The sequence below is a fragment of the Balaenoptera musculus genome, chromosome 6, assembly GCF_009873245.2.
Source record: "Balaenoptera musculus isolate JJ_BM4_2016_0621 chromosome 6, mBalMus1.pri.v3, whole genome shotgun sequence".
NCBI classification, from domain to species: domain Eukaryota; kingdom Metazoa; phylum Chordata; class Mammalia; order Artiodactyla; family Balaenopteridae; genus Balaenoptera; species Balaenoptera musculus.
Window position 1 is genome coordinate 71,456,949 of NC_045790.1, and position 25,928 is coordinate 71,482,876.

General features: G+C 39.0%; 2 protein-coding genes across 5 annotated transcripts in view; both read right to left on the reverse strand.

The window, feature by feature from the left end:
• CARNMT1 (carnosine N-methyltransferase 1) overlaps window positions 1-11,457 on the reverse strand; it is a 58,054-nt gene extending 46,597 nt beyond the window's left edge. The window contains exon 1 of the mRNA XM_036854538.1: window positions 11,404-11,457. The gene's annotated coding sequence lies outside the window, so the exon portion shown is untranslated. The remainder of the gene's footprint in view (window positions 1-11,403) is intronic.
• NMRK1 (nicotinamide riboside kinase 1) overlaps window positions 1-25,928 on the reverse strand; it is a 56,829-nt gene that overhangs the window by 2,482 nt on the left and 28,419 nt on the right. Inside the window, exons 8-12 of one of the 4 annotated variants that reach the window (XR_005020212.1) lie at window positions 25,491-25,574; window positions 20,842-20,952; window positions 18,622-18,947; window positions 15,338-15,455; window positions 14,040-14,134 (exon numbers count right to left, since the gene is read on the reverse strand). Coding sequence is in view for 2 of the 4 variants with exons in the window: in XM_036854543.1 (XP_036710438.1) it covers window positions 20,933-20,952; window positions 25,491-25,574 (104 nt within the window). In the remaining 2 variants the exon portion in view is untranslated. Of the gene's footprint in view, window positions 1-14,039; window positions 14,135-15,337; window positions 15,456-18,621; window positions 18,948-20,347; window positions 20,953-25,490; window positions 25,575-25,928 lie in introns of those variants that run through there. The other 3 variants (XR_005020213.1, XM_036854543.1, XM_036854544.1) reach the window with 3 other exon arrangements.

Consider the following 25,928-nt stretch of genomic DNA (forward strand, 5'->3'; position numbering starts at 1 on the left):
TACCAACAAAGTTACGCCTTCATTATTCTCAAGGTTGTTTCATAATAAATAAATGTTTATAAATAAAGGCTTAGAAATCAGCAGGCCTATTCACCTGTTAATCATAAGTATATTTCTATTCACCTCATGTTCTCCAAGTGGATATCTCACTGAAAGTTGGCACTGAAATATTATGTTGGTTTACCTTTTAACCAGTTGCTTTCCCTACTAGACTCTTAAGTTCTTTGAGGGCGAGATGCATATATTGATCTGTTTTGTTCAAGACCATATCCCCAACATCCAGCACAGTGTCTGGCATGTGAAGATTTTCTAAAACCAGTTTATGGATTGAGTACAAGAATTTACAAGTGCCAGGCACTGTGCTAAACACTACATACATCATTGCCTTTAACTTAGTACTTAAAATAGTGTCATCATTCCTGGGTTTTTTTAAACAGATGAAACCACTGTAATTTAAAGACTTTAAGTAATGCTATCAAAGCATACAGCTCCTAGACAAAGCCCAAAATACTATTAACCACTGGATCTACTGCCTCTACTGAAGTTGATCTTGTTTATTCTTACATCAGTTTCATGAAGTCCTTTTACTTTTGTAAACCTTGCAAATAATTGTTATTTACAGCGATTTGGCATTCTAGGTGGGCGAGAAAAGATATGTATACTTTACTTATGAAAAGCAATAGACTAGATTGCTCAAGAAATATGTTTATGGAGATAAACTATTTCTTACTCTTTATGTTTAAATACCTTGTTTTCATATCAACAGAGATTCAAATTGCTATTGATCTAAGGACCTCATGGAAAAAGGGGACAGCAGCTAGGGTCTTCCTCAGCTTAATATCAGGGTCCCCTTATAATCGTCATCATTCTGGGGTTTACAGTTTTTCTTCTTGGAATCCCTCTATTAAGTCTGCTCTTTATGAGTACTGTCTTTGACTGAGAACTAGCTAGTTTTGCCTTTGTATTCTTTGTTCTAATACCTGGATTTAGGCTAAGAATACCATAATTTGTCTTTAAATAATGACGATACTCTCCACTGTGGAACTAAAGATATGACTCCTGTAAATGATCTCTTTTTACCTTTAGAGAATCTTTATATTCTTAATCACAGGAGCCACTTTCAGTTGCAATCTTTGTGTACACATTATTTTAATGCTCTCAATAGTTATTCTCAAACTTGGGAAAATAAGTCATAGATTATTTACCATACTGCTAGGAGTCACTACTTCTTTCCAGAAGCACTAAATTAGCCCTACAAATAAGTTTTCCCATCCTCTAAGTTCTAAATCATTTTGTTGTTGTTGTTGGGAAACATTTCAAGTTAAAAGAATAATTTAAACTGACATTATTCCATGCTTCCCTGTCCAGAAATCCAGGGCCAACCGACCCTATTGGCATACCCATGCATGTTTAGGGTACCAGTCAAGCAAATGTACCCCCACCAAAAATTTAAGAAGAGTAACATAGCTATTACTTCCCCCCCCAAAAAAAGTGTCAGAGTAGTCATTGTGGAGGAAAATCAAAATTTGTACTTCCTTACACTTATTTTACAGATTATTTTGTTGGTGGTGGTTTAAATTACCTATGGTGGTAAAGATGGGAGTACCGCAGTATTTTCAGGCAAAAGGCCTCTAAAAGTCATCTAAAAGACCTGCTAGTACCAAGAATTTGTGCTTTGTCTGAGCACCTCCTACAAGTAAGAAAGACACTTTCTACTTCCTTCTTCTCTGCAGAGGCAGCCTCTAAGATCTTGTCCTGGTTTCTGTCTGCCCCTGGCACCTATCTGCCCCTTATCTTTTCTGAAATTATCAGTATTAATAAGGAATAATGTTGGGCTAATCTGTTTGAATTAGCAGTCACTACTGTACCTCATCCTGACTCCTGGCTCTCCCTTTAAAAATCCTGTCAGTCACTTGGAGGTTTCCCATCTATCTAACCTTTAATGAGCTATAGCTGTGGTCTACATTTGCTGCTCAAAGGTGTGGACCCTATTCCAGCACCATGGACAAATCCTGGGAGCTTCTTAGAAATGTAGTATTTCAGGCCTCACCTACTGAATTTGCATTTAAACAATACCCCCAGGTGTTTTATAGGTACGTTAAAATTTGAAAAGCACTGCTTTAGAAACAACACAGAACATACACATATGAGTCCTTTTACTGATGATAGATAAATGTCTCATAGTATCTTTCTCTCTGAGAGCCTATATTAGGTAGACTGCTCTCAGTGATATGAACAGAACACCCAACTAAAACTAGCTTAAATAATAAGGACATTTACTATCTAAAAAAACATGAAGTTCCAAGCTACATCAGCTCCAGATTATCAACCCAGTCCTTTCCATCCTTGGGCTCGGCTATTTTCAGCATGCTAGCTTACTCCCTCACAATCGTAAGGTGGTTGCCACAGTTCAAGGCATCACACCCAGATACAACAAATTCAGCAAAGAAAGCCTGTTTCCTCCTATATGTGTCTCTTTTCTTCAACAGGAACACTTTTCCTGGAAGCCACCCAGCAGACTTCCCATAGTGCTTCACATTCCCATTTCTAAACTAAGAGTAGACTAAAGATATAGAATTACCTGGACAGGCTTAGACTAATTAATATCATCTTCATAATCCTGAAATACAATCAGAATTTTTATTTTGGCCTAAACCTATCAGGCCTCTCTTATCAAGAAGAAAACTAAGCACTCTAAGCTAGGTGGGGATGGGGGGAGTTTGCTGCTAAGAAGGCAAATAACAGGACCTTAATCTTCATGTTTAAACAGAAAAAAGAAATAAAGTAGGAGTGACAGAAATCCTCTCAAAGAACAAATCCTCTCTGATTTAATATATACCCACACTATAAGCATAACTAACTTAATATGTATATATAATTAAGGTTTGGCTTTAGTTTCTTTTATTGTACTCTATGCTCTATGCCAAATGAATCCTGGTATGTACTTTACTTGCTAATAAATGGGCTTACATAAAAATTATTTGGGGCAGGGCTTGGCCGAGGTCAAGAATCTGGTCTATTGCAACACTTCCTAACTTATCTGCTAGCCTCCAGATTTCCCTCACATATGCTAGTGCCCCAGGTATATGAGAGACTTCAAATGATTTTTTTCTCAATAAATAGTTTTCTTTTTCAAAAGTGAATTGAGTAGGGACTTCCCTGGTGGTCCAGTGGTTTAGAGTCTGCCTTCCAATGCAGGGGACACAGGTTCAATCCCTGGTTGGAGAACTAAGATCCCACATGCTGCAGGGCAACTAAACCTGTGCACCGCAACTACTGAGCTCACAAGCCACAACTAGAGAGCCCATGTGCCACAACTACACAGCCCACACACTCTGGAGCCCGCGTGCCGCAAGAAAAGATCCCGCATGCCGCAACTAAGACCTGACGCAGCCAAAAATAAGTAAATAAATAAATATTTTTAAAAAATGAATTGATTATGTTGCTCTTCTGATTCAAATCCCGCAGTGATGTTCCACTGCTTATTGAATACAGTCTAAGTTCTTTAACATAACATATAACATATAACATCCTTCCCAGTGGGCCACAGGCAATCTTTCCACTTATGTCCTATAAGTCCCCACCCATCCCCTCACCTTATCACCCACAAAGAATCACTCCTTCCCCTATGATCTCAGAGCTCTCCTTCCTCTGTTACTGAGTGCCTCACACTCCTTTGTAATTAGTTGCTAAAATATCTGGTTCCCCAGCAGAATATGAGCTCATTTATCTTCTTCACTTTGCATGACTGAATTTTCTAATTTTTCTACAAAATTTTATACCAAAAGTTTTATATCAGCATTTTACTAAAAGTGTGCCTTAATAAAAAATATGTTGTAAACAAGCTTGTAATATTTTGGATGGACATAAAAAATCTTGGTGGGAGGAGGCATCAGGCTGCAGAAGAAGGAAGTATCCGTGTTGGATGTGATGTCCATGTTCAGATTTAATGTCTTTTCAGAGAGAAAAAAAAAGAAAAGCCTTTTTACCTTCAGCCAAAGGCAGAATAAGAGTATGATGTCATACAGCAGAAAACTGAAGTTCTGAAGATAGAAGAGTTTCTTTTGCAGAATTAGAGCCATCCAATAGATGAAGATGAAGAAATGAAAACTTACAAGCTGGAATCATGGCTAGGGAAGTGGCAGAATTCCATTATCTTACTAAAATCTCCAGAAAAATCAATGTTTTTTGGTGGGAGGTAATGTTTCTTTCCCACTCTTGACCTGTCCATCTACGAAAAGGGAGTTCAGTCAAGCAATAACCCTTGACTTTCTCTACTCCTCTGCCTGGGGAAGGTGGGGTGTCTCATCTGATTGGAACATTTGGGAGGAATAAACTGGGCGTGCTCAACTCAGCTCCGGGCCTTATTTATTTCGCCCCTCTTGGGAGTAAACTTGCTTATAGTAAGCACAATTTCTTCTCTGTTACTCATGCCATAAAATCCTTCCCAGCTGGAAAAGTTGTCCTGGTCCAATACTGCTATGACTATATGAGTAAGTCTAATTCTGAATGGAGTTAGGAGGCCCATTTGACTCTCGTGTAAAGATATATTCTCCAAGGTAGGCTTTATCAGTAAAAGAGGGGATATTTGGACTACCATCTGCCTCTGCTTTGTCTTATTGCTCAATTGTTCTGAACCCAGGTGGGATAGAGGGGAGTGTAGTAACTATATTTTCTTATTTTCTGTATTCTTTTTTTTTTTTAAGGTTTATTATGGAAAATTTCTAACATGTACAAAGTACTGAGAATAGCAATGAGAACTACCACACAGCTTCAACAGTCATCACTCATGGCCAATCTTGTTTCCTTTGTACCTCCCACTCTCCGTTATTCTGAAGCAAATTCTAGATACCACATTATTTTGCCCCTAAACATGTAGGCACACACCTCTAAAACAAAAGAATGGGAACCAAGACATTTGGTGTCTATGCCTAGCTCAGTGGGTGGCAGTCCTCTGTATCTTCATTTCTGCAATTTGTAAAATACGATTTATAGGTGGTTGCAATGAAATTTTTTTTGTTTTTTAAGTAACCACAATCAAAAAGGAGGGCTAAATCCTTACAGGGCTCCAGGAGGGAAGCTCACCCCATAAATCCAGGCTGGCAAAGCCCAAGGCACCACTCAGGAACAATTCCCTTTAAGGTGGGGATCCCAGGCACTGCCCATGGTCCCTGGCCATCTAGGGTGCAGTGGGTCCTTGTCCTGCCCCTTATTTTCCGTATTCTTGATGCTCTGCCACCTGGGGCCTCACTGACTGGGGAGAGACTGCTCCTCTCACGGCTAGCTAATTGTCCAATAGCTAACAAATCCCCTGGACCTTTCATATACAAACTGACCAATCCAGAACCCACATCCATCCTTCAACCACCTTCTTTATCAAACTCTCACACACCAAGTCAATATTCCCCTGCCCTAATCAACCCAGCGCCAGGTACTAGATAACTGGAGACAGTCCCTAGACCCCAGAGCCTGCTGAAATTATTCAGACTAGCCAGTCCTAAGCATGCTTACTCTGCCTTGCCTTTACTGTGGAGACCACAATAAACGCTTTTGCCCACGCTTTCCCCTTGACCACCCCCATCTCCTGATTGATCCTGGTGCTTCCCTGTATGGCCCTATGTGGTGAAGCACGCCCCTCTTCTTGAAGATGGTAAGTAAAAACTATCTTGTCAATGGCATCTGTCTCCTGATCTCCTGGTCTCACCATACCTGAATAATAATAAAACCTACATTTTAAAATGGGGAGCTGTTATCGGGCTCCTCCAAAGGCCCCAAAAAAATCTTCAGGAGGTGGTACAAAATGTGTCTTTATAACACACTCATTGATATCATTTCCCCTTCTTTCTTGCCGTATTTGTTTTTAAATCAGTAAGGTGGGAACAGAATTACCCAAAGAGCTAGGCCCTGATTAGCAACAATTTGCCCAGTTTTCATTTGTTCTTGAGATTCTAACCACTGATTTCTAAAGAAGAATAATATATCCAATAATTTATCAGTCAATCTGCATCTTAAGTGTAAAAAATTCTTAAGTGTTGTAAACACAAGAGAAATGTAATTCATGGTCCAAGCGTTCAAGAAGGTTATGGTACAGTGGGGAAGTAAAACTAGGAAATATTAAACAATTGAGATGATTTAGTGTTAAAGCAGTAGATTAAGTAAGGTATAATGGGAGTTAAGGAAAGGGAAGAACAGTTTGAAAGTAGCATGAGAGCTAGATCTTAAAGGGTAAACTTAACTTGAAGAGGCAAAGAGGTGGGAGTATTCTTTGCAAACCAATTCAAATTGGTTCAAGTCAAAACAGAAAAAAAAGTATTAATTGTTTCTTATTACCAAAGAGATCAGTCATATGTAGATCGAGAAGCTCAATTATATCATCAGGAATCTGTCAGTTGCTGTTTCTTGGCTTTGTCAAGCACTACTTTTTCTAAAAGTTCCTACTGAAGGTTCAGGCAAGGCTCACATTGGGCCAGCTTGGGTCATATGTTTTTTTTTCAATAAAGTTATTTATGTATTTATTTTTGGCTGAGTTGGGTCTTTGTTGCAGTGCGTGGGCTTCTCATTGCAGTGGCTTCTCTTGTTGCAGAGCACGGGCTCTAGGCGTGTGGGCTTCAGTAGTTGTGGCTCACGGGCTGTAGAGCGCAGGCTCAGTAGTTGTGGTGCACAGGCTTAGTTGCTCCGCAGCATGTGGGATCTTCCCGGACCAGGGCTCGAACCCATGTCCCCTGCATTAGCAGGCGGATTCTTAACCGCTGCGCCACCAGGGAAGCCCCGGGTCATATGTTCTTTATTGAACTGATTGCTGTGACCAAGGGGTCATGGTCCTCTGATTAGCCGGGCTTGGGTCACATGTCCACCCTAGAGCTGGCTGTGGAGTCAGCCACATGCAAACCTATGGACCAAAGGTAAGAGTTTGATGATTCCCAAATGAAATTCTGAATGATGTTACCAAAAGGTAAGATCAATTCTGGACAGGAAAGTATAACAATCTTTGGCGTGGTGGGGGAATAACAGCATGAGCAAGGTGGAAAGGAAAGCAAAGACCAGTCTGACTATAATCCATATTAAGAAACAGAGGAAAATTTTGATAATTCAGGTGGTATAAAATTATTAGAACCTTTAAAAGTCAGACTGAAGAGACTGAATGACTCACTAAGCAGTGGAGATTCATTTTAGATTCTGAAGCAATAGAGTGATATGGTAAAAACAGTATTACAGAACAATTAATCAGACAAAAGCCAGTAGCTAAACTGTTGTCAGGAAGACCAGATGAGGAGATTGTTCAAATAATCCTGAAATGACATGATAAAGATTTATGCTAGACAGTAATAGTGAAGGGAAGAGATTAAGGTAAATCTAGATATTACTTTCCAAGGAAGAAAAGACTAAATTGAATACAGGGATGAAGAGAAGAATCAGAAGGGATGACAAAGGTTGTAGCTAGAGTTACAAAACTATTGCTAATAGAAATTTATAAGAAGAGTGGGTTTCCCTTTCTCCCAATGCCCCCACCTGCTCTCTTAGCCTATGATTTCTTTCAGTAGCCTGGATATAGACTGCTAAAGGGTCTAAGTACTGAAAGATTATGGTACCTAACTCCACCATCATATGTGATTCCATATAAAAATATTAAATGGTAAAATAAGCATAAGAAGTCCAACAGTCATGATTTGTCAAGTGATTTTTTTTTTACAATCACAAAATTTTCTCATTAGAAAGTTACTGGTGACCTAAATGGGAATGAAATCTAAAAAACGGGATATATGTATACATATAGCTGATTCACTTTGCTGTACAGTAGAAACTAACACAACATTGTAAAGCAACTATACTCCAATAAAAATTTTTAAAAATTAAATTAAAAATAAAAGAAATTTACTTACTGATACCCTAATTCACATTTAGTTTATATAATCCAGCACTACTTGTTAGTAATTATGTACTTGTTTTCACCCTCAGGTTGAAAACACAGATTTTTAGACTAGATGTTCTTTTTTTTTTTTTTTAAGCAACTTTTAACAGTGCCCTAATACAGCTGAAATACTTCCCCCCCACCAAAGGAAATGAAAACAGGGTATCGAAGAGATATCTGCATTCCCATGTTCATAGCATCATTATTCACAATTGCCAAGACATGCAAACAACCTAAGTGTCCTTCAACGGATGAACGGATAAAGAAGATGTGGTACACATATACATATAAATAAGAATTCTGAAATTCTTATTTATAACTGTCAGCTGTTTAAAAAATAAAAGCTTATTTATATAATCTTAGTAATTAGGACTATTCATTTGGGGGTACTAATTATACATAGGCAGAGGGAAGAGAAAAGAGGGAAGAGGAAAGATGAAAAGTACATGAGGTAAAGCTATCTCTTGATGGGGGATGGGACTCACATTAGCATTCAGGCAAAGAGATTCATCTTCCCTTCTAGCTTCCCTTCTCTGGTCACTAGATCAGAGGATGGATTCCTCGTTTTAGGAAGCTAGAGAGATTCAATGATTTGGTGGATAGAATACAGAGACTGTGAGAATTACCGAAGGAGTAAAGTCTAGAATGGAAAAAGAAAGCTGAGTAACAGCTCCTAATTTAAAAACTATTGATTACTGGATTGATGGAGCATGCATTTGGAGTCATACTTGAACTTGAATTAGTCTTGTCACTAACCTTCCACTGCTACAAATTTTAGACATTTTCTCTAAGTAACTAATATTTTAAAAATGAATAAAAATAAATTTAAATAATAACGAATATTTAATGAACACACATTCCGTGCCAGATTACTATGTTAAATGTAAAGCATTTGCATGGGTTAAAAACTTAATCTTCACAGCAAATTTATAAAGTAAATTGATCATTATCATTATCTCTATTTTATGGACAAAGTGACTAAGCCTCAACATAGATAATAACTTGCTTGAGGTCACAGAGCTAGATTTGATTCTGCTCTATGTGATGGACACCAAGCCCTGGTTTTCACTGCCACATTATACTCTTTTCCAAATAAATAATCTCTTAGATTTCTTATAGCTGGGTGACAATGCTGTGGCCTGAAAAACCAGGATTTTTATTGCTAAAGGAGGGGCAGTGGGAAATTGGGAGGCTTTCTCTGCCACATTCAATAAATCAGCACAGTTTTTTCTCTACTGTTGGAACAGATCACTGTTTCTTCAGCTGAGCACCAGATGAAGTAACTAGCTTGCATTTAGGGGGTGTATTTTCTAAAGAGTGAACCACATTTAGCATTGTGGGATGCTCATACTATATGTGTATGTGAGGCAGTAGTGGGAGATCTTATAAATTCATGTCTTATCCCATGGTACCTGCCAAATGTACATTCATTTTCTGCCTTTCTGCCTCTCTTTCTCCCTTTCCTCCTTCCAGCTATCCCTCTCTCCCTCTCTACTAAGCTTCTATAGTTAATTGGAATTTGTTGTAATAGCATATGATTTTTCTTCTTGTCTCTTTTTCTTTTTTTTAATATTTATTTATGTGGTTGCGCCGGGTCTTAGTTGTGGCACATGGGCTCCTTAGCTGCGGCAGGCAGGCTCCTTAGTTGTGGCTCACCGGCTCCTTAGTTGCAGCATGCATGTGGGATCTAGTTCCCTGACCAGGGATCGAACCCCGGCCCCCTGCATTGGGAGCACGCAGTCTTAACCACTGCGCCACCAGGGAAGTCCCTCTGGTCTCTTTTTTATCTACCTTCTGAAATAATTTTTCACTTTGTAAAAGTTACAAGAGTAGTACAGAGAGTTTTCATATTCTCTCCACCCAGCTTCCTCTCATATTAACATCTTGCTTAATCATAGTACAATGATCAAAACTAAGAAGTTGGTATGGTAGCATTAACTACAGAATTTATATGAATTTAATCAGTTTTTCCACTTATGTCCTTCCACTGGTCCAGAATCCAATCCAGGATGTAGCATTGCATTTACTCATCATGCCTCCTTTGTCTTCTCCAGTTTGTCACAGCTCCTCAGTCTTTCTTTTCCTTTCATGATCTTGACACTTTGGAAAAGTACTGATCATTTGTTTTGTACAATGGCCCTCAATTGGGTTTATCTCATGTTTAGATTGAGGCTCTGCATTTTTGGCAAGAACACCGCAGATGTGATGAGCCCTTCCCAGTGCACCATGTTGGGGAGTACATGATGTAAATGGCATGTTTTTAATAAAGGGAGTGGCCTGATAAAATCTACAATTTTGAAAGATAACTCTGACAGTGAGGTGCAGAGTAAACAGGAGTGAAGGAAGGTTGTTGTCAAGATACCAATTAAGGGGCGGTTGTAATAGACTAGGCAGGGTATGAAGGTAGTCTGAACAAAGGCTGTGCCTGTAGGGATGGGGGTGAAAGTCTGAATATGAGATTCCCAAAGTAAAACGCATAGGATCCGGGGAGTTGTTTCCATGAGTGAAATGAGGTGAGAGAGGAACTGAGGATAATTACTAGGATATTAGGATATCAGGTAGATGGTTGACTCCATTATCAATTGGTGGCCAAGATCTTTGTAATTCAGATTCCCTAATAAGATTTTTTAAAAAAATAATATGCTGGTGTATGGCTGCAATAAGAGGTTGTTTGCATGTTTGTGACAAAAAGATACAGAAAGAGGGGAAGAAAGAGATCCTCGACCATTTATTTACTCCTGTTTTCAAGGTTCAGGTTTGGAAATTCAGCATCTTTGCTCTGTATCTATGAGTGAGAAAGAAGTCAGCATCTCATCACAGCCCTCGTTTTCACTGGGTAAAAGGGAATTTTCATACATACTTGACAAATATTTGTGGAATAGTGCATGAAAGAGTTAGTATGTCTGAGTCAGGGGCAAGGGAGACAACAGAATGGGATGGAAGCCACTGCAAATTGTCCCATGGCCAGAAGTATTTCAAATAAACTGGCTCTGGTCTTAACCTGGAACAGTGAAGCCAAGATGGAAATTCAAGATGAAAGCAGTGAAGTTTAACCTTTCTTGCTCATTTCTATGTTAGAGACAGAGGAGAGGAAGAAACCTCGGATTTTCCAAATGTTGGAGAAACCTACCTGAGCTTCCACTGACCTAAAAGCTGACCTCACAGTGCATCATGGCGGGAAGAAGGGAGTTTAGCTGATTTGAAGCCAATGGATTATAATTACATGTTAAACATTCATACTTCCCAATAAAACAGAGGTTTTTAACTGGGATGCACATAAGGTTTATCTGCAGAGCTTTAAAAAACGACAGATGCCCAAGACCCATCCCAAGTGATTCTGGTACGGAAGGCATATTATTCAGAATTTCTTTGACTGAAAGCAGCAAAAAAGCAACTCAAATCAGCCTCAGCCACAATTTGGAGTGAGTTGTGAATTATTATCTAATGCTGCATAACAAATTAACCAACTCAAACCTTAGCAGCTTAAAACATACCTTGTACAGTTTCTGTTGATCAGGATTTGGGGGGTGGCCTAGCTGGGGGTTTGCCTCAGGGTCTTTCACGAAGTTGAAATCAAGGTGTCAACTGGGCTTCAGTCATCCAAAGGCTTGACTGGGGTTGGAGGACCCACTTCCAAGGTGGCTCCATTACATGGCTGGCAAACCGTTTTGCCACACAGGTTTTTTGCACAGGGCTGCTTGAGTCTTCTCACAATTTATTGGCTGGTTTTCCCCAGATCAAGCAATCTGAGAGAACAAGGCTGAAGCAGCTTGATACGATTTTATGGCTCGGATGAAGGTGTCTTTGAGTAGGAGGAGGGGGATCATCACAGGTGGGATGTCTATTGTCGCAAAGGCTGAGGACCATCCTAGAGCAAACATACCATATGTTCCAACACACCCATTCTTGTTTATAGGGTGAAAATGATTAAAATGAGTATCAAGGGAAGGCTTGAAGGGGAAAGTATAATCATTTTAAAAACCTCAAGGGTTATGACTCACCTCTAACTGTGGTAATAGACTTAGATCTGTCTTAATAAGCCTTTAACATTTGCAGATCCCTTTAGAGTTTCTCGGATGATTTCATAACATCTTATTTGATCTTAAGAACAATGTTAGGTTTGTAGGCTGGCGTCAGGAGGATTGGGACTGAAAGACAGCGCTAATAATAGTGAACACCCACCAGATGCCAGGCATTTGACTAGATACTTCATATTCATAAACTTTTTACCCAAATGCCATGAGGTCAATATTAGTAATTTCAATTTTGAGGGAGGCTTAGCTTCCTTGGGCTCAGAGAAGTTAAATGACATGCCCACAGCCGAGCATTGGAGCCAGAAGGAGAACCCAGATTTTCCTTCTCACAGTCCTACATGCTTTCCACTTGGCTGCTTCCCTTTCCAGCATAACAACCACTGCTGCTACTTTCTCCACATGCTACATCCTTGACTTAACCTTCATCTTATGGTAGCATGGGACTCCCCAAAAGACAGAGGACTCAATAATTGCAGGCCAGGGGTGGGGGGGTGGCGGTGGGATGAATTGGGAGATTGGGATTGACATATATACACTAATATGTATAAAATGGATAACTAATAAGAAACTGCTGTATAAAAAAAATAAATAAAATAAAATTCAAAAATTCAAAAAAAAAAATTGCAGGCCCAGACTTATAGTACCCTAAGAATGGTGTTTTTTTGGTTTTGTTCTGCCTTGTTATTTTGGTGACCACTTCATTACAAGCCTATTGGAATGAAAAAAGAAAGGCAGAGAAAAACTATATTGAACAAGAAAAGATACCTAGTTTGCAGTTTATACGGAAAAAATCCAATTCTCTAGGAATGTCTACCTTCGTTTGATTTTTATTAAAAATCTGTCTCCAAAGCAGACAACTTGAGTGGCCACAAATAACATCTTGGCATCTCATTTTCCTTTGTTGTCAAGTTGGGTAATATTTCTTAAGGTTGGCCTAACTTTCATGGGTGTGGAAGGATAGGTGGCATGAAAGATAAGATGTACTTGGTGTTCCTACATGTGTTTGAGTGAAATAAATGATTTTCAAGAGGTAAACATCATCTCTACTACTAACGGCCTCAAACTTCTAACTGTTCTTCTAACTTATAAATATGCAATTACACCTCCATGTTGTTTGTGGCTTACTAAAAGCAATGTGCCATAGTATTTCCTGAGATAATCCAAAATAGATGTCAAGTCTCCCACCAAATAAATCTGCTATTTTTAGCAGCTGCAGGCTAGCTAGGCAATTTGTCCTCCATCCAATATCGTCAGGGTGATCATAGCACCTTTTCTGAGCTCTGTACAACCTTTGCTTCAGTAAGGACCATATCAAAACAGAGGTCTGGAGGTTCTCTCCTCTTACATACCCTATATATCCTGGCTTACAGGATACTCAGCCAGTCATATCTTCAATGAAGGCTTATCCCTTAACCCCCTCATTCCAGTCCTACCAGTCAGGTACTCAAGCATTCCTGTTATTATGGTAGAGTATAGTAGTTAAGAGCATGCAATTGGAAATCAAATTTGGATTTGGCTCTGCCATTACTTGTCCTGCCTTGAGCAAGTTATTTTACCTCTTTGTGCCTCAGTTTCTTCATCTGAAAAATAATACTATCTTCTAGTAGGATTTAATGAGTATTAAATGAGATAATATATGTAGGGAGTTTAGAATGATGCCAGGTATATGGTAAGCACTATACAGGTGATACCTATTTTTATTATTGCATGTATTTTTCATAAAGCTAGGTTACCTCCTAAAAATTTGAAGACTCAGGCAACTGATTGTTTAACCGGTGGGTCAAATAAACATTTATATGCTGCCTAATGTAATTAGTATTATTGGACTAGACAGAGAAGACATGAAGATCAGCATAGACCTAAACAAATTAGCTTTAAGTGTTGATGTCATGAATCCCTGATGCCTTTCTGCCTTATTCTACCACATTCCCCATTTTTAAAACAGGGAAAGGGACAAAAAGGGATTACCAGGGGAAGCAAGTTCCAACAGAGTCTCCTGCTGGGTCTTTTACAGGGTTGGGGGAGAAAGAGAGAGAGAGAGAGAGAGAGAGGGAGGGAGGGAGAGAGAGGGAGAAGGTGCATAGCAACTCACTCACAAAGATAAGTTCAAGAAGTGTGTTGAATATGGAGTCTTGAGTTGAGTTGCTACAGATTCCAGGTCTCCTCTGTCAGCCTCCTATTTTGTTGACATCTGTGATATTATAATAAAGAGAGCACAGAATGGTCCAAAGTTAGAAGGCTACTCTGATTCTTGGATTTTTAACTATGAAGGCCTTTCATAGTGTATAAATGGGGTGGCCAAGAGCTGCAGAGGTATAGTTGCAAGCTAAGCATAATGACAACAGCAAGCCGAGTCCCAGAGTTTCAGGACTAGCCTCATAATACAGAGTAGCACGGTGATTCACTATCTGGGGTCATAAAGTCTTGGGTTCCAAACCTGGTTCCAACAAATGTTAGCAGTGTGACTCTGGGTAGTTACTTTATCTTTCAAAGCCTCAGATTTATACAGTTGTTATGAGAATTAAATAAAGTAATGTATGTAAGGTATTGTCAACACATACTTTCCAAAAAGTTAAAAACATGACTCTCATACAAATATAAAGTGAGCATGTGTCAAAGATTCATTTCACATGTTAATGAGAGAACTGACAAGATGGTTTAAAGAAAATTGGAGAGAGCAAAGTATTTACAGTGGCTAAAGAAAAAGGCTTGAAAAAGCTGGCTAATTTAGATACAAAACTGGTTGATGTACAGGGCAATAAAACTGTAACTTTTGGGGTTGTCTTCTTTACCAGATAAATAATTTGCATCTCTAGTGAACAAATTTCATTTTCATCACAATCATCAGCTGTTCTCAAGTGGGGGTAATTTCTCTTTCCAGGGGACATTTGGCAATGGCTGAAGACATTTTTGGTTGTTACAGCTGGGGGGTGAGGGTGTGTGTGAGTGCTACTGGCGTCTAGCGGGTAGAGAACAGGCATGGTCCTAAACATCCTTCAACGTACAGGACAGCCCTCCCCCCGCAAAAAAGAATTTTCCAGCCCCCAATCCCAATAGTGCTGAGCTTGAGAAACCCTGTCTATCAATTTCTACAAGTTAACATCTACTCTTATGAAATTTAAAATATGCTAATGAAGAGAAAATAGCGAGTCAAACAAAGATACACACTCCCAGAGAACTGGCTAAGGTGGGTTGGCTAGAAAATGCTTAGATAACTCTGAAAGGACATGCAGTAGCCCTTCTGCCTATTTCCCAGTTATGGAAAGTTTTCTTGACAATACTTGACACCATACCTGAAACACGGTAGGTGTTCAATAATGGTTAGTTATTTCTATAAATTTAAAGGCCACTAGATAGAAGTCCAAATGCCCATACAGTAAAATAAATACCATACTTTTACAGAAGCATCGTCACTGTTGGAAATTTCTTCCCTGTTGGATGTTTTCATCATGGTCACTTTGAAGTTTTAAGAAAGTCCTCCAATATAACCTTCAGACTTACAGATGATAGATCTATTAAAAAACACAAGTCATGTTTAAAAAATTTCCTGAAAGCCTCATTCAAAAAACTAAGCCCCTCCTCCTGCATGAAAAACTTTTATTGTCAAATTGAGAATATCCAAGATATCCTTAGGAAATCCATTTAAAGTCTGCTATAGAAAGGATAGTAAGGTAAAGATCATAGAATTGCAGATCATGGCCCTTTTTATTGGCCAAAATGTGTGTGTGTGTTTTTTGGGTTTTTTTTGACATTTTAAAAATTGAAGCATAATTGACATACAATAGTATATTAGATTCAGGTGTACAACATAGTGATTCAATATTTATATACATTACAAAATGGTAACCACAATAAACCTAGTTACCGTCTGTCACTATACAAATTTATTACAATATTATTGACTGTATTCCTTATGCCGTACATTTCAAAGGTAAAAAAAGAAAAAAAAGCAGCCACGCAACTGCCCAAATTCGTCTTGTATAAATCAGTTGAATAGTATATCCAGTGGTTGTATCTATCAGTCTGAGTCCAAAGGAGGAGGTTTTATTCACCCCCCACCCCTTCCCCCCTTATTAATGACAGCCAGATATTGTTGGAGAAGGCACTGCCATGGCTCACTGAGTGTCAAGGAAGCAGCTGTGGTGAAATGCTGGCAAAACTTGCTGGAAATCTATCCCCTGGAATTTTGGGGAAATCCACCCTCTAGGGTGCCATGGAAAAGCTGTTCCCCAGGAGATGTCTCACCAGAGACACTCTGCTACATTGCCAACCCACAGGAACATAAAAGCAAAATCCTTTTCCTGCAATGGCTCTCCAGTGCCCTCTACTGACAATGCTTAACATTGTTCCACTCGGCAAAGGAAAACTATTTAGAAGGCCCAGATTCATTTTCACAGAGAAAGCAAAAAGGGAGAATTTGGAGCTAAGAGTGAATAAAATCAACAACTGATGCAAGCGTTATTCTGTAATATTTTTAGGAGCTGACAATACTGATAATTTCAGGCTGGTAGTGTCTGAATAACAGCCAGTTTGGGCCCTCCTGGGCCCGCAAGGTGCTTATTTGTCCACTATAGAGCAGTAATTCCGCCTGGGCCCTGAGTAGGCAATATCGACATCACCTGGGAACTTGTTAGAAATTCAGATTCTAGCACCCTACCCCAAACTAACTCAACCAGAAACTCTGGGGTTGGGGACCAGCAATCTCTGTTTTAATATGCCCTGCAAAGGATTCTGGTGCATGCTAAGGTTTGAGAACCACTGTTATAACAGTAAGTTCTAGGAACTTGCTGTGCGGGCACGAAGAGAAGAGTCAATAAGGATTTATTTGTATGAGTTGTAGTCTCAATTTTTTAAAAAAATTTATTTATTTTTTTTGGCTGCTTTGGGTCTTCGTTGCTGTGCGGGCTTTCTCTAGTTGCAGCGAAGGGGGGCTACTTGTTGTTGCGGTGCACGGGCTTCTCATTGCGGTGGCTTCTCTTTGCTGCAGAGCATGGGCTCTAGGCACGTGGGCTTCAGTAGTTGTGGTACGTGGGCTCAGTAGTTGTGGCTCACGGACTCTAGAGTGCAGGCTCAGTAGTTGTGGCACATGGGCTTAGTTGCTCCGCGGCATGTGGGATCTTCCCGGACCAGGGCTTGAACCCATGTCCCCTGCACTGGCAGGCAGATTCTTAACCACTGCGCCACCAGGGACGTCCTTAGTCTCAATTTTTAATCTTGAAGAAGACAACCTAACTTCTCTGGGATCTGGAAGCTAGTACGGAAAATAATATTTTAATCTCTACTTTTGCATTGATGATGTGTTTCTGGACTCGTGGGCGTGAATGCATCAGCTATGCTCACTTTGGTAAGAAATTCTGTTTTTGATGTTCTCTTATCTGCAGGTCATGCTACCTTGATGCGGGCCCCAAAGCTGCTATTGCAATTTTCATCTGTTTCTGTGTGTACACAGAAGTGGAGAGTAATGCCCATTCTACATTTTCCATACCCTTGCTTTTCCCTAGGTCTCCACCATGTCTGCAGTTACTGGAAGAATAGCTAGAGCCACAAACCTAAGGTCAGCATAGCAGACAGTGGCATGGAGCTCACATTAGCTCACCACTGTTTCTTGCCCTTCAGATAACCTCATGAGTTGGCTTGCCTCCTTGATAAAGCTCCAATAGCCCAGAACAGAAAGCTTCATTTTCCCCTGACACAGCCTTTGCCTTTCCAATTTGCTCCTTTCGAAGGAAAGATGGTGAGATGTATGCTAATAAGATATTTTTCTGCCGTTTTTTGCTTTAAAATGAAAAATATGTGTGTGCATGTTTGTGTGGTGTAGGGATTATGTCCTGGCCCTGGTCCTGCCAATAACTAGCTGCATGGGGTTGGGCAGGTCACCAACTCTGGCTCTAATTTCTACACATAAATATAGAGCATTAGACAAGCTGATACTGCTCCAACATTTTATGATTCTATGCACTACCACAAGCGTATCCTTAAAATGTAACTTGGTGGGCTTGAATCTCACCCTTTAGTGTAACAGTCTGTGCATGAGGCCCTCTTCTAAATTCCCTCTTCTGGGTTTAACATTAAGCACAATGAAACCTTCCTACAGCAAATTCATCCTAAAGGGACTGAGGTTATTTATACATAGAAAGTGAAGTCTTCAGCAGATTTGCTCCTTTTCAATAAATAAAGAGCATGTGTCTTTCTAAACAGATATCTATCCCATTAACTGCTTTGATAAGAGTAACTAAATGTGAAAGCACACACTGGAAATGAAGCACTAGTATTCTTTATTTCAAATTCCTGATTTATTTCTCACTCATAGTAGTAAGCAAAAATGTTTACTTCTTCCCAAAATGATTTGAACATTTACATTTTTAATGTTTGTTAAAGTTTTGTTTTTTCTCAAGATAAAGAGTCTTTCTCTGAGCTATTTTCACATGCTGAAATGGGGGGAAATGACCGTCAAGTATGATGCTTCTCAATCAACAATTGCCCTCTGTGGGGGATGGTATTTCAGAAATTCTTGGAAATAATAAAGTTTGAAAAGTCATATCTAGACTTTTACACTAAAAAAAAAAAAAAAAATCCTCTTGTTTTGATAACACAAATTACATCTATCTAAGCTTGCTAAAATCAGAGCCAGGGAGGATAAGCAGAAAAAAGGTTGTGGTAATACTTGCTGTTGCTTACCTATTTCCTCCTCCTTCCTTAGTAAAAGCTTTTTCTTCCCCGTGGCAACATCCCCAGACAATGAAACACAATGAGCTCAAACCTCTCAGAACGCCTCTTCCCAGCCTCTCTTGCAGTGAGAAGTGGCCATGGAGGTAGTTCTGGCTGTTGGGGTCACTGCTGGGTGACTCTGGAAGGCCTGCGGCTGGCTGTGCATCCTCTACCCAGCTTCCTGCCTTTATAGTTGACACTGTGCGGGGAGCTTCTGCTGCCTTCCTGTGACCTCCTGGGGTAGCTCCGCAGCCAAGGATGAAAGACCCTGGCTTTTCCATAACACTTTCAAGTTGCTAAATTTCAGAAAAACAGGTCTTCAATATGTAATATTTGGGACTTACACTAAAAAGTTATTTATATGAAATTCAAATTTAACTGTATGCCCTCTAATTTTCTTTTTGGTTTTTTCCCCCTAAATCTGACAACTCTACCCCTAATCCTAACTCTAACTCTAACCCATAATTCTTGGTTATGTAAAAAGAATAAACCCCAATAAGCTACTATTAGTCAAGTAACACGTTGCTTGCATGTGAATTCATTCCTGACATAGTAGTAATTTATAACAAGTACCCAACAATTATTGTGTTCATTATGTGCCAGACACTGTGCTAGTTAGCAGGGGTGTGTTTGTAATTAAGTCACAGAGGTAGGTCCTGCCTTCAAGCAGCTTGCAGTCTAGCTGGAGAGACAGCCACTAAATAAGTGATTCTGTAAGCAGCAGTATAACTACAATTGTGATTAACGCTTTGAAGGAAAAGTAGAACTTTGAGAGCACCTATGAGGGCGGGGCAAGGAGGAGGGAATCATCTGAGAAGCAGCATTTTAGGGGTGAGCTGAAGGAGGAGTAGGAGTTAGCAGACTAATTGGAGGGAAGGGTTGTAGAAGTTTGCTCTAAGTATCAGGAGCAGCACATGAGCCCGCTGTGAAGCAGGAAGGGTCCTGGTAAGTTTGAGGAGAGGAGGGCCCAGTGGCTGAACAGCAGTGGGTCGAGTGACTGGAAATGAGGGTAGAGAGGCACTCATAAGCTAGATCAGGGAATGTCTTGAGGGCCATATTAAGGATTGTGAACTTTATCTTTACTCTCCACTAAACCCACACTAAGCACTGTTGATATCCCCTTCTTATAAAGAGGAAATATAGACTTTAAATGCTTTGATCAAAGACATATAGCTATTAAAAGGATGAACTGTAATTTGAGCCCAGATTTTTTTGTTTTTCAGTGTGTGTGACCAAAAAACCCCCTAGTCATCACAGAGAGCAAGCTAGTTACCAATTTCTAAGTTCTGAGTGCTGATCAGATGAGTCTGTAGAGAATGTTTAAAGTTAATGTAAGAATATATTTTATATTTGTAAGGACTGAGAGGGTGTGAGCAATCTATTTATTATTAATAAATAACAAGTTGATCACTAATTTAAATTCCAGCATTGAATGAGGCCTCAAAAAAATTATATGATTATACAGATCTCCTGTTGTGCTTTTCAATGAAAGCTCCCCTGTATTACATATCACTGAAGTAACAGTAACTTATTTCTGCTATTTTAGACCAATGGTTTGACAAAAACAAAATAAAACATGCACATAAAAAACCTTATTTGCAACAAAGTCTCAACATAAGTGATACAAATGATTCAGTGGTTTCAGACACATATAAAAAACAGTAACAGCAGCAACAAGGACAAAACACAAAAAGATACTGTTGCAAATTGTTGATTTATTCAATATGATTACCAATATGACTACTCCTGGTAATCCCATTATTTGCAGGAGGTGGGCGTTGGTATGGGATGGTAACCAATATTTTTAAAAAATTAAAAATAGAAAAATATCAAGAGTACATTGTATGTGAGGTAAATATTTTATGATTCTTGATATGATACATGCAACACATATAGACAATACACACAAACACACACATCAATAGATTACATATATACTGGATTGTGATCTATATCTTATTCCTTACTCTGGGTCCCATACAGAAGAGTTTGACAATCCCTGGTCTAGAGAAACTGACTCACTCTTTGTGAACTATGCTGTATCTTGTACTTCCTGGAGTGAGAACAAAGTTAAGGTAAATTCCTGTCCATAGTCATGGATAACTACCTACTTTTCCATGTGTTAAGGAAATCATGTGTGATAGAACAAACAGAGAAACAAACAAACAAAACAACAGGCTGTCATCGTACCAAAGTACACATTGTATCTTGGTTAAGGTTCTTGCATAGATTCCTTTGAATTTCCTAATTCACTCCAGGAAGGATTCAGTGCATTCCAACTTTACGCTGTCACTTGTAGACCTGGGGAATAATTATAAATAGAAAAGAAATTAATGGAGAATTCCAATTGTCATTTTATTAAATCTTCACACTAATATCTACGGGTGTTAAGATTACAGGGATTCTGGGGCAAGAAATGCTGATTTTCTGTAAAGAACTATAATAGAGCCCAAGTCTCATTCATTTAATCCTTGCGTTAAATTTAAGCCTATTTTCAGCTATCAGATATCCAATATCATTTGCAATTGGTATAATAATCCTTGACTTCAAGGAATGAAATAATTTGAGAACTAGAAGAATAACACAAAAGGTGGCTGGTACAGTCAAATTCTTGTTTTGGGACGTTATCCTTGGTTTGAGGAAAGAAGTATTCTTACCTTCAATCTTTATTTTTTTAATATTTTTTTATTTTTTTAAAGTAAGGAAGCCTTGCTGAATACTTAGTGACTCTGGCTTAGAAACTCAGTGATAAGCCTACCGCATTCTTATTACACATCTCATGCTGGAAAAGCACACCTATTTTAGGATACTATTTAATCTTTGACGCATGTAAAATATAAAAATGATTATACTCTTTGACCAAGCAAGTGCTACTTCTGAAAAATTTTAATATAATTCAAGAAGAAGAAAACCAGCAATTTGTGCAGATATTTTTACCACATGTTATTTGCCAATGTAAAAAACTTTCTAACAACACAAAATATCCAACAATTGGGAAATGGTTCAATAATTTTGTTAATTTGGATATTATACTATATAATTATACTACTATTACTTTATAACTGGAAACTATTTTAAATTCAATATAGAAAAATATCCCCCCAAATTCATTTTATTAAATTTTTATTTTGCAATGTTTGTTCCTTTGATTTGACATCTTTCTTCTGTAGTAAGATGTCACTGTCAGGTCTTATAATTTACTTTTTTTTTTTTTAATTGATTGATTGATTGATTGATTGACTGATTGATTGCTATGTTGGGTCTTTGTTTCTGTGCTAGGGCTTTCTCTAGTTGCGGCAAGCGGGGGCCACTCTTCATCGCAGTGCGCGGGCCTCTCACTATCGTGGCCTCTCTTGTTGCGGAGCACAGGCTCCAGACGCGCAGGCTCAGTAGTTGTGGCTCACGGGCCTAGTTGCTCTGCGGCATGTGGGATCTTCCCAGACCAGGGCTCGAACCCGTGTCCCCTGCATTAGCAGGCAGACTCTCAACCACTGCACCACCAGGGAAGCCCCTTATAATTTACTTTTAATGAGCAAAACAGAACTCAGCCTTGAATCCTTCAACTGGGAGAACTATTTAGTTTTATTCAGTTTCATTACATAATGGACTCTATAAAGCTTATTAAATATTAAATACTAATTTAAAAACAAAAGTAAGCATGGCAATTAACTATGTAAACCATGTAACCATATAAAAGACTGATGTGAATAGCAAAAACATTGGATATGTACTTATCAAAATGTTAACAGTGATGATTGGTGGGAATATAGGTGATTATTTTCTCCCTAAAAGATTAAAATTTTTAAAAAATTATTGTTTTTATAATGAGATGAAAATAAACATTTTATTTAAAGGGAGTTTGAATGTTCCTGGTAGCTAGAGCTGCCTTGTCATAGGGAGAATAGGTAATGATTAAATTTTGCCTCAAAGTCTGGATTTAAATAAGGATTAAATTAAACATATAACTTTATAAACTTACTCTCCTGGGTCATTTGTTTCATTAATAATTAAATTCAATCTTTGTTGTTTGCCTTTCATTATTATTACTTAATCACAATTATGATTCTGTATGCTTAGAATAGAAAATTAGTTAAACAGTTTATGAGATGCTATCAGAAGCTTGAGGTGTAGTTAACTGAAACATTTGAAAGGTCTCCTGGCTAGCTCAGACCCATACTGAGGGTTAAATCAGGCTACGCTGAGGATCTCTCCAGGCTGGCTTTGGCAGGTACTGTGGTTGGAAGAACTGGGAAATGTGATGTGTTATGAATAATGCAGTAACTTATTTATGCAACTGGAAAAAAACGAACATAGATCTTGGAGGCAGGAAAAGCTGATCTTCTTTGGATTTTACGTCTCTTCTAACATTTTGCTATTATGTTTTTCTTTTTAAGCTTTATGCAATATCTTGAACACAAGCAAGATAGCCTTACAAGGAATACTTCCTTACAAACCTCTAGGATGTAGGCAAGGAAAAAGGAGGGTGTCACACACATGGAAATGTACTTTCCTGTGGGCTTTCAGCCCTCATCAAAACATGTCAGCTATTCTTGGGCGTTGGACCAGATGGCACAAGCTGGCACTTGGTATGGAATCAGGTGCAATTTGCCTGAGCTACATGATCAAGGCTCCTTCATTTTTTTATAAATAAATAAATAAATAAATTTATTTAGTTGCGGCGAGCGGGGGCTACTCTTCGTTGTGGTGCGCGGGTTTCTCATTGCGGTGGCTTCTCTTGTTGCGCAGCACGGGCCCTAGGCGCACAGGCTTCAGCAGTTGTGGCACGAGGGCTCTAGAGCGCAGGCTCAGTTGCAGCTCAGGGGCTTAGTTGCTCCGCAGCATGTGGGATCTTCCCAGACCAGGGATCGAACCCATGACCCCTGCATTGGCAGGCGGATTCTTAACCACTGTGCCACCAGGGAAGTCCCAAGGATCCTTTATTTTTATCAGCAGGTGGATCATAAGGGCAAACTTCAACGTATGACTTGGTCATTAAAGGAAAATTGGACCCAAGCATTAGCCATTATTGAGAGGATGGAAAGGTATAGGTGTCCAACTGCTGAAACACCCAATAAGTATCTTATCAAGGTCAGCAAGGGAGCCAATAACTCTCAGAGAAGCGGCTCTGGCTCAGGTGCTATCGTTTACAAACGCTGAGCCCCTGTCTTCACACTACACTCTGTATCCACTTATGCTGGTGCCTGAGCTTCATTATGGGAGGTCTATCAGAGTAACATGGCAGGGGTGAGCAGGCATACCTGAGCAGGCAAGGATTTTTTTTTTTTTTTTTGAACATCTTTATTGGAGTATAATTGCTTTACAATGGTGTGTTAGTTTCTGCTTTATAACAAAGTGAATCAGCTCCTGGCAAGGATTTTAAGTTCCACTTAAAGGAAGAAATTTTAATATGGTCCTGAAATTTCTTTAAATAGGTTCATGCCTACATGAAGGGCTGATCCTGAAATTGGGAGGGTGTCAGGATCAATGAGCTGCCTGGCTGGGCTTAGACTGCTAGTCAGATAGGAATTTACTGAGGGCATAGGAAATCTAATTCTTATTGAGAGATTTTGAGATTTGGACTGGGGGATTTGCTTCTCACCAAAAGAGCATGTAATATTCTTCACTGCCAAAGTGACTCATACTGTCATCTCTTGAGCCAGCTGATGATTGCATTTTGTATGTTAGCCATGAAAACCCTTTTAGTTCAAACAGTTCCAATGAAATAGCTAGATCTATAGTTTTGTTTTCTCAGCACACTTCGTCATCCTTCTTCTTCTGCTTTCTACCTCCTGCCCTGCTTTCCCTTGGGGAATTTCTCCCCTTAAGTCAGGAGGCCTTAGGAGAGGTACTCAACTACAAGATGAGTACACGATCCAGTCCTAGCCAATCAGAATAAACCATCTCCCCAGGCATAGTGATTGGTTTAGCAAAAGTCATGTGACCCAAGCAGGACCAATCAAAATCTTTCCTGGGACTTTTCAGCTGGGCTAAAATGGAAAACTGCTTTAAAAAATGTTCAAAATAAAGAATTTTAAACATATGCAAAACTAGTGAGAATAATATATAGACGCCCCCCTGTACTCAACACCCAGCTTCAACATTTATCAACTCATAGACAATCTTGAAAAAGAATAAACTGTCTTTTTACTGGGGCTGTTGGACCTAGGAGGATGGTGCTTCCAAAAGACATCATATCTGTCAGTGGAGAGAGACTGACTTCAAAATATACCCAAACAGAAAATGAAATTGAGGCAAAACCATGAGGACCCCATTTGAGCTCCTTAATACAGCTGAGCCTGAAGCCGCTGTCACTCCTGTACTTTCTTTCTGCTTAAGCCAGATTTAGGAGGATTTCTGTCACTTGCAAAATGTATTGTCTGATATGAAAACCTTGAAGAAACACTCAGTAAGTAATTTTTAAAATCTTTTGTTTATTTTGGGAAATAGAATTTATGAAAAATCTTTAGGAGGAATAAATGAGAAAGGGAACTCTATACATATTAAAAGAAGATCACCAGCATTTTAACTTCACTAGACTCAAAGGATAATTTCAGTCCCATTGAAATAACAGCCATCTACTAAAAATTTTAAACTAAATAACATAAATATCATTAAGAGATATTACAAAGGGTGAATATTTTCACCCTTAAAAAAACCTCACAAAGTAATCAAGTCCCTAGACCCATTCAGAGTGTCTGATTCTGTACTATCTTCAAAGCAATGCATGAATAGATACAATCACTCCTACATTAGCTTTCTGGTATACCATTCTTGGGTATGTAATGAACTATTTCTCCCGGCTGCTCCTTCACAATCCACTTTGATTGGACAATACTTACACTTTTGCTTTGCTAGTTCTTGTATTAGGTCTTCATACACTTGTGAAAAGAGGTCCTCTTCAGATTTTGTTCCATCTAGGTAAACTGAGAAGGGGAAAAGAGAGCAGTTCAAATGCTAACAGGCTTATTAATACAGGATGCTTACTCTGGCACTTGGCATCTCTTGAGAACACCAATAGGTTTAACCAAAGAACCCAGGAATATAACTTAAAAAGAAATTAATAGCCATTAAAGAGAGAAATATATCACAGTCAGGTACAACGGGTAAGAAATTTTGATTTATTGCAGAGAAAATTCAAACTAGCTGATGTGAAAATTGAAAAAAAAAAAAAAGAAAGAAAGAAACAGAGTTAAGTGGCACTGTGCATATGGCACTTTAGGAGCACTGAAGAGGTCCTTTCTCAAAACAACCATTTATGGAATTCCCTGGCAGTCCAC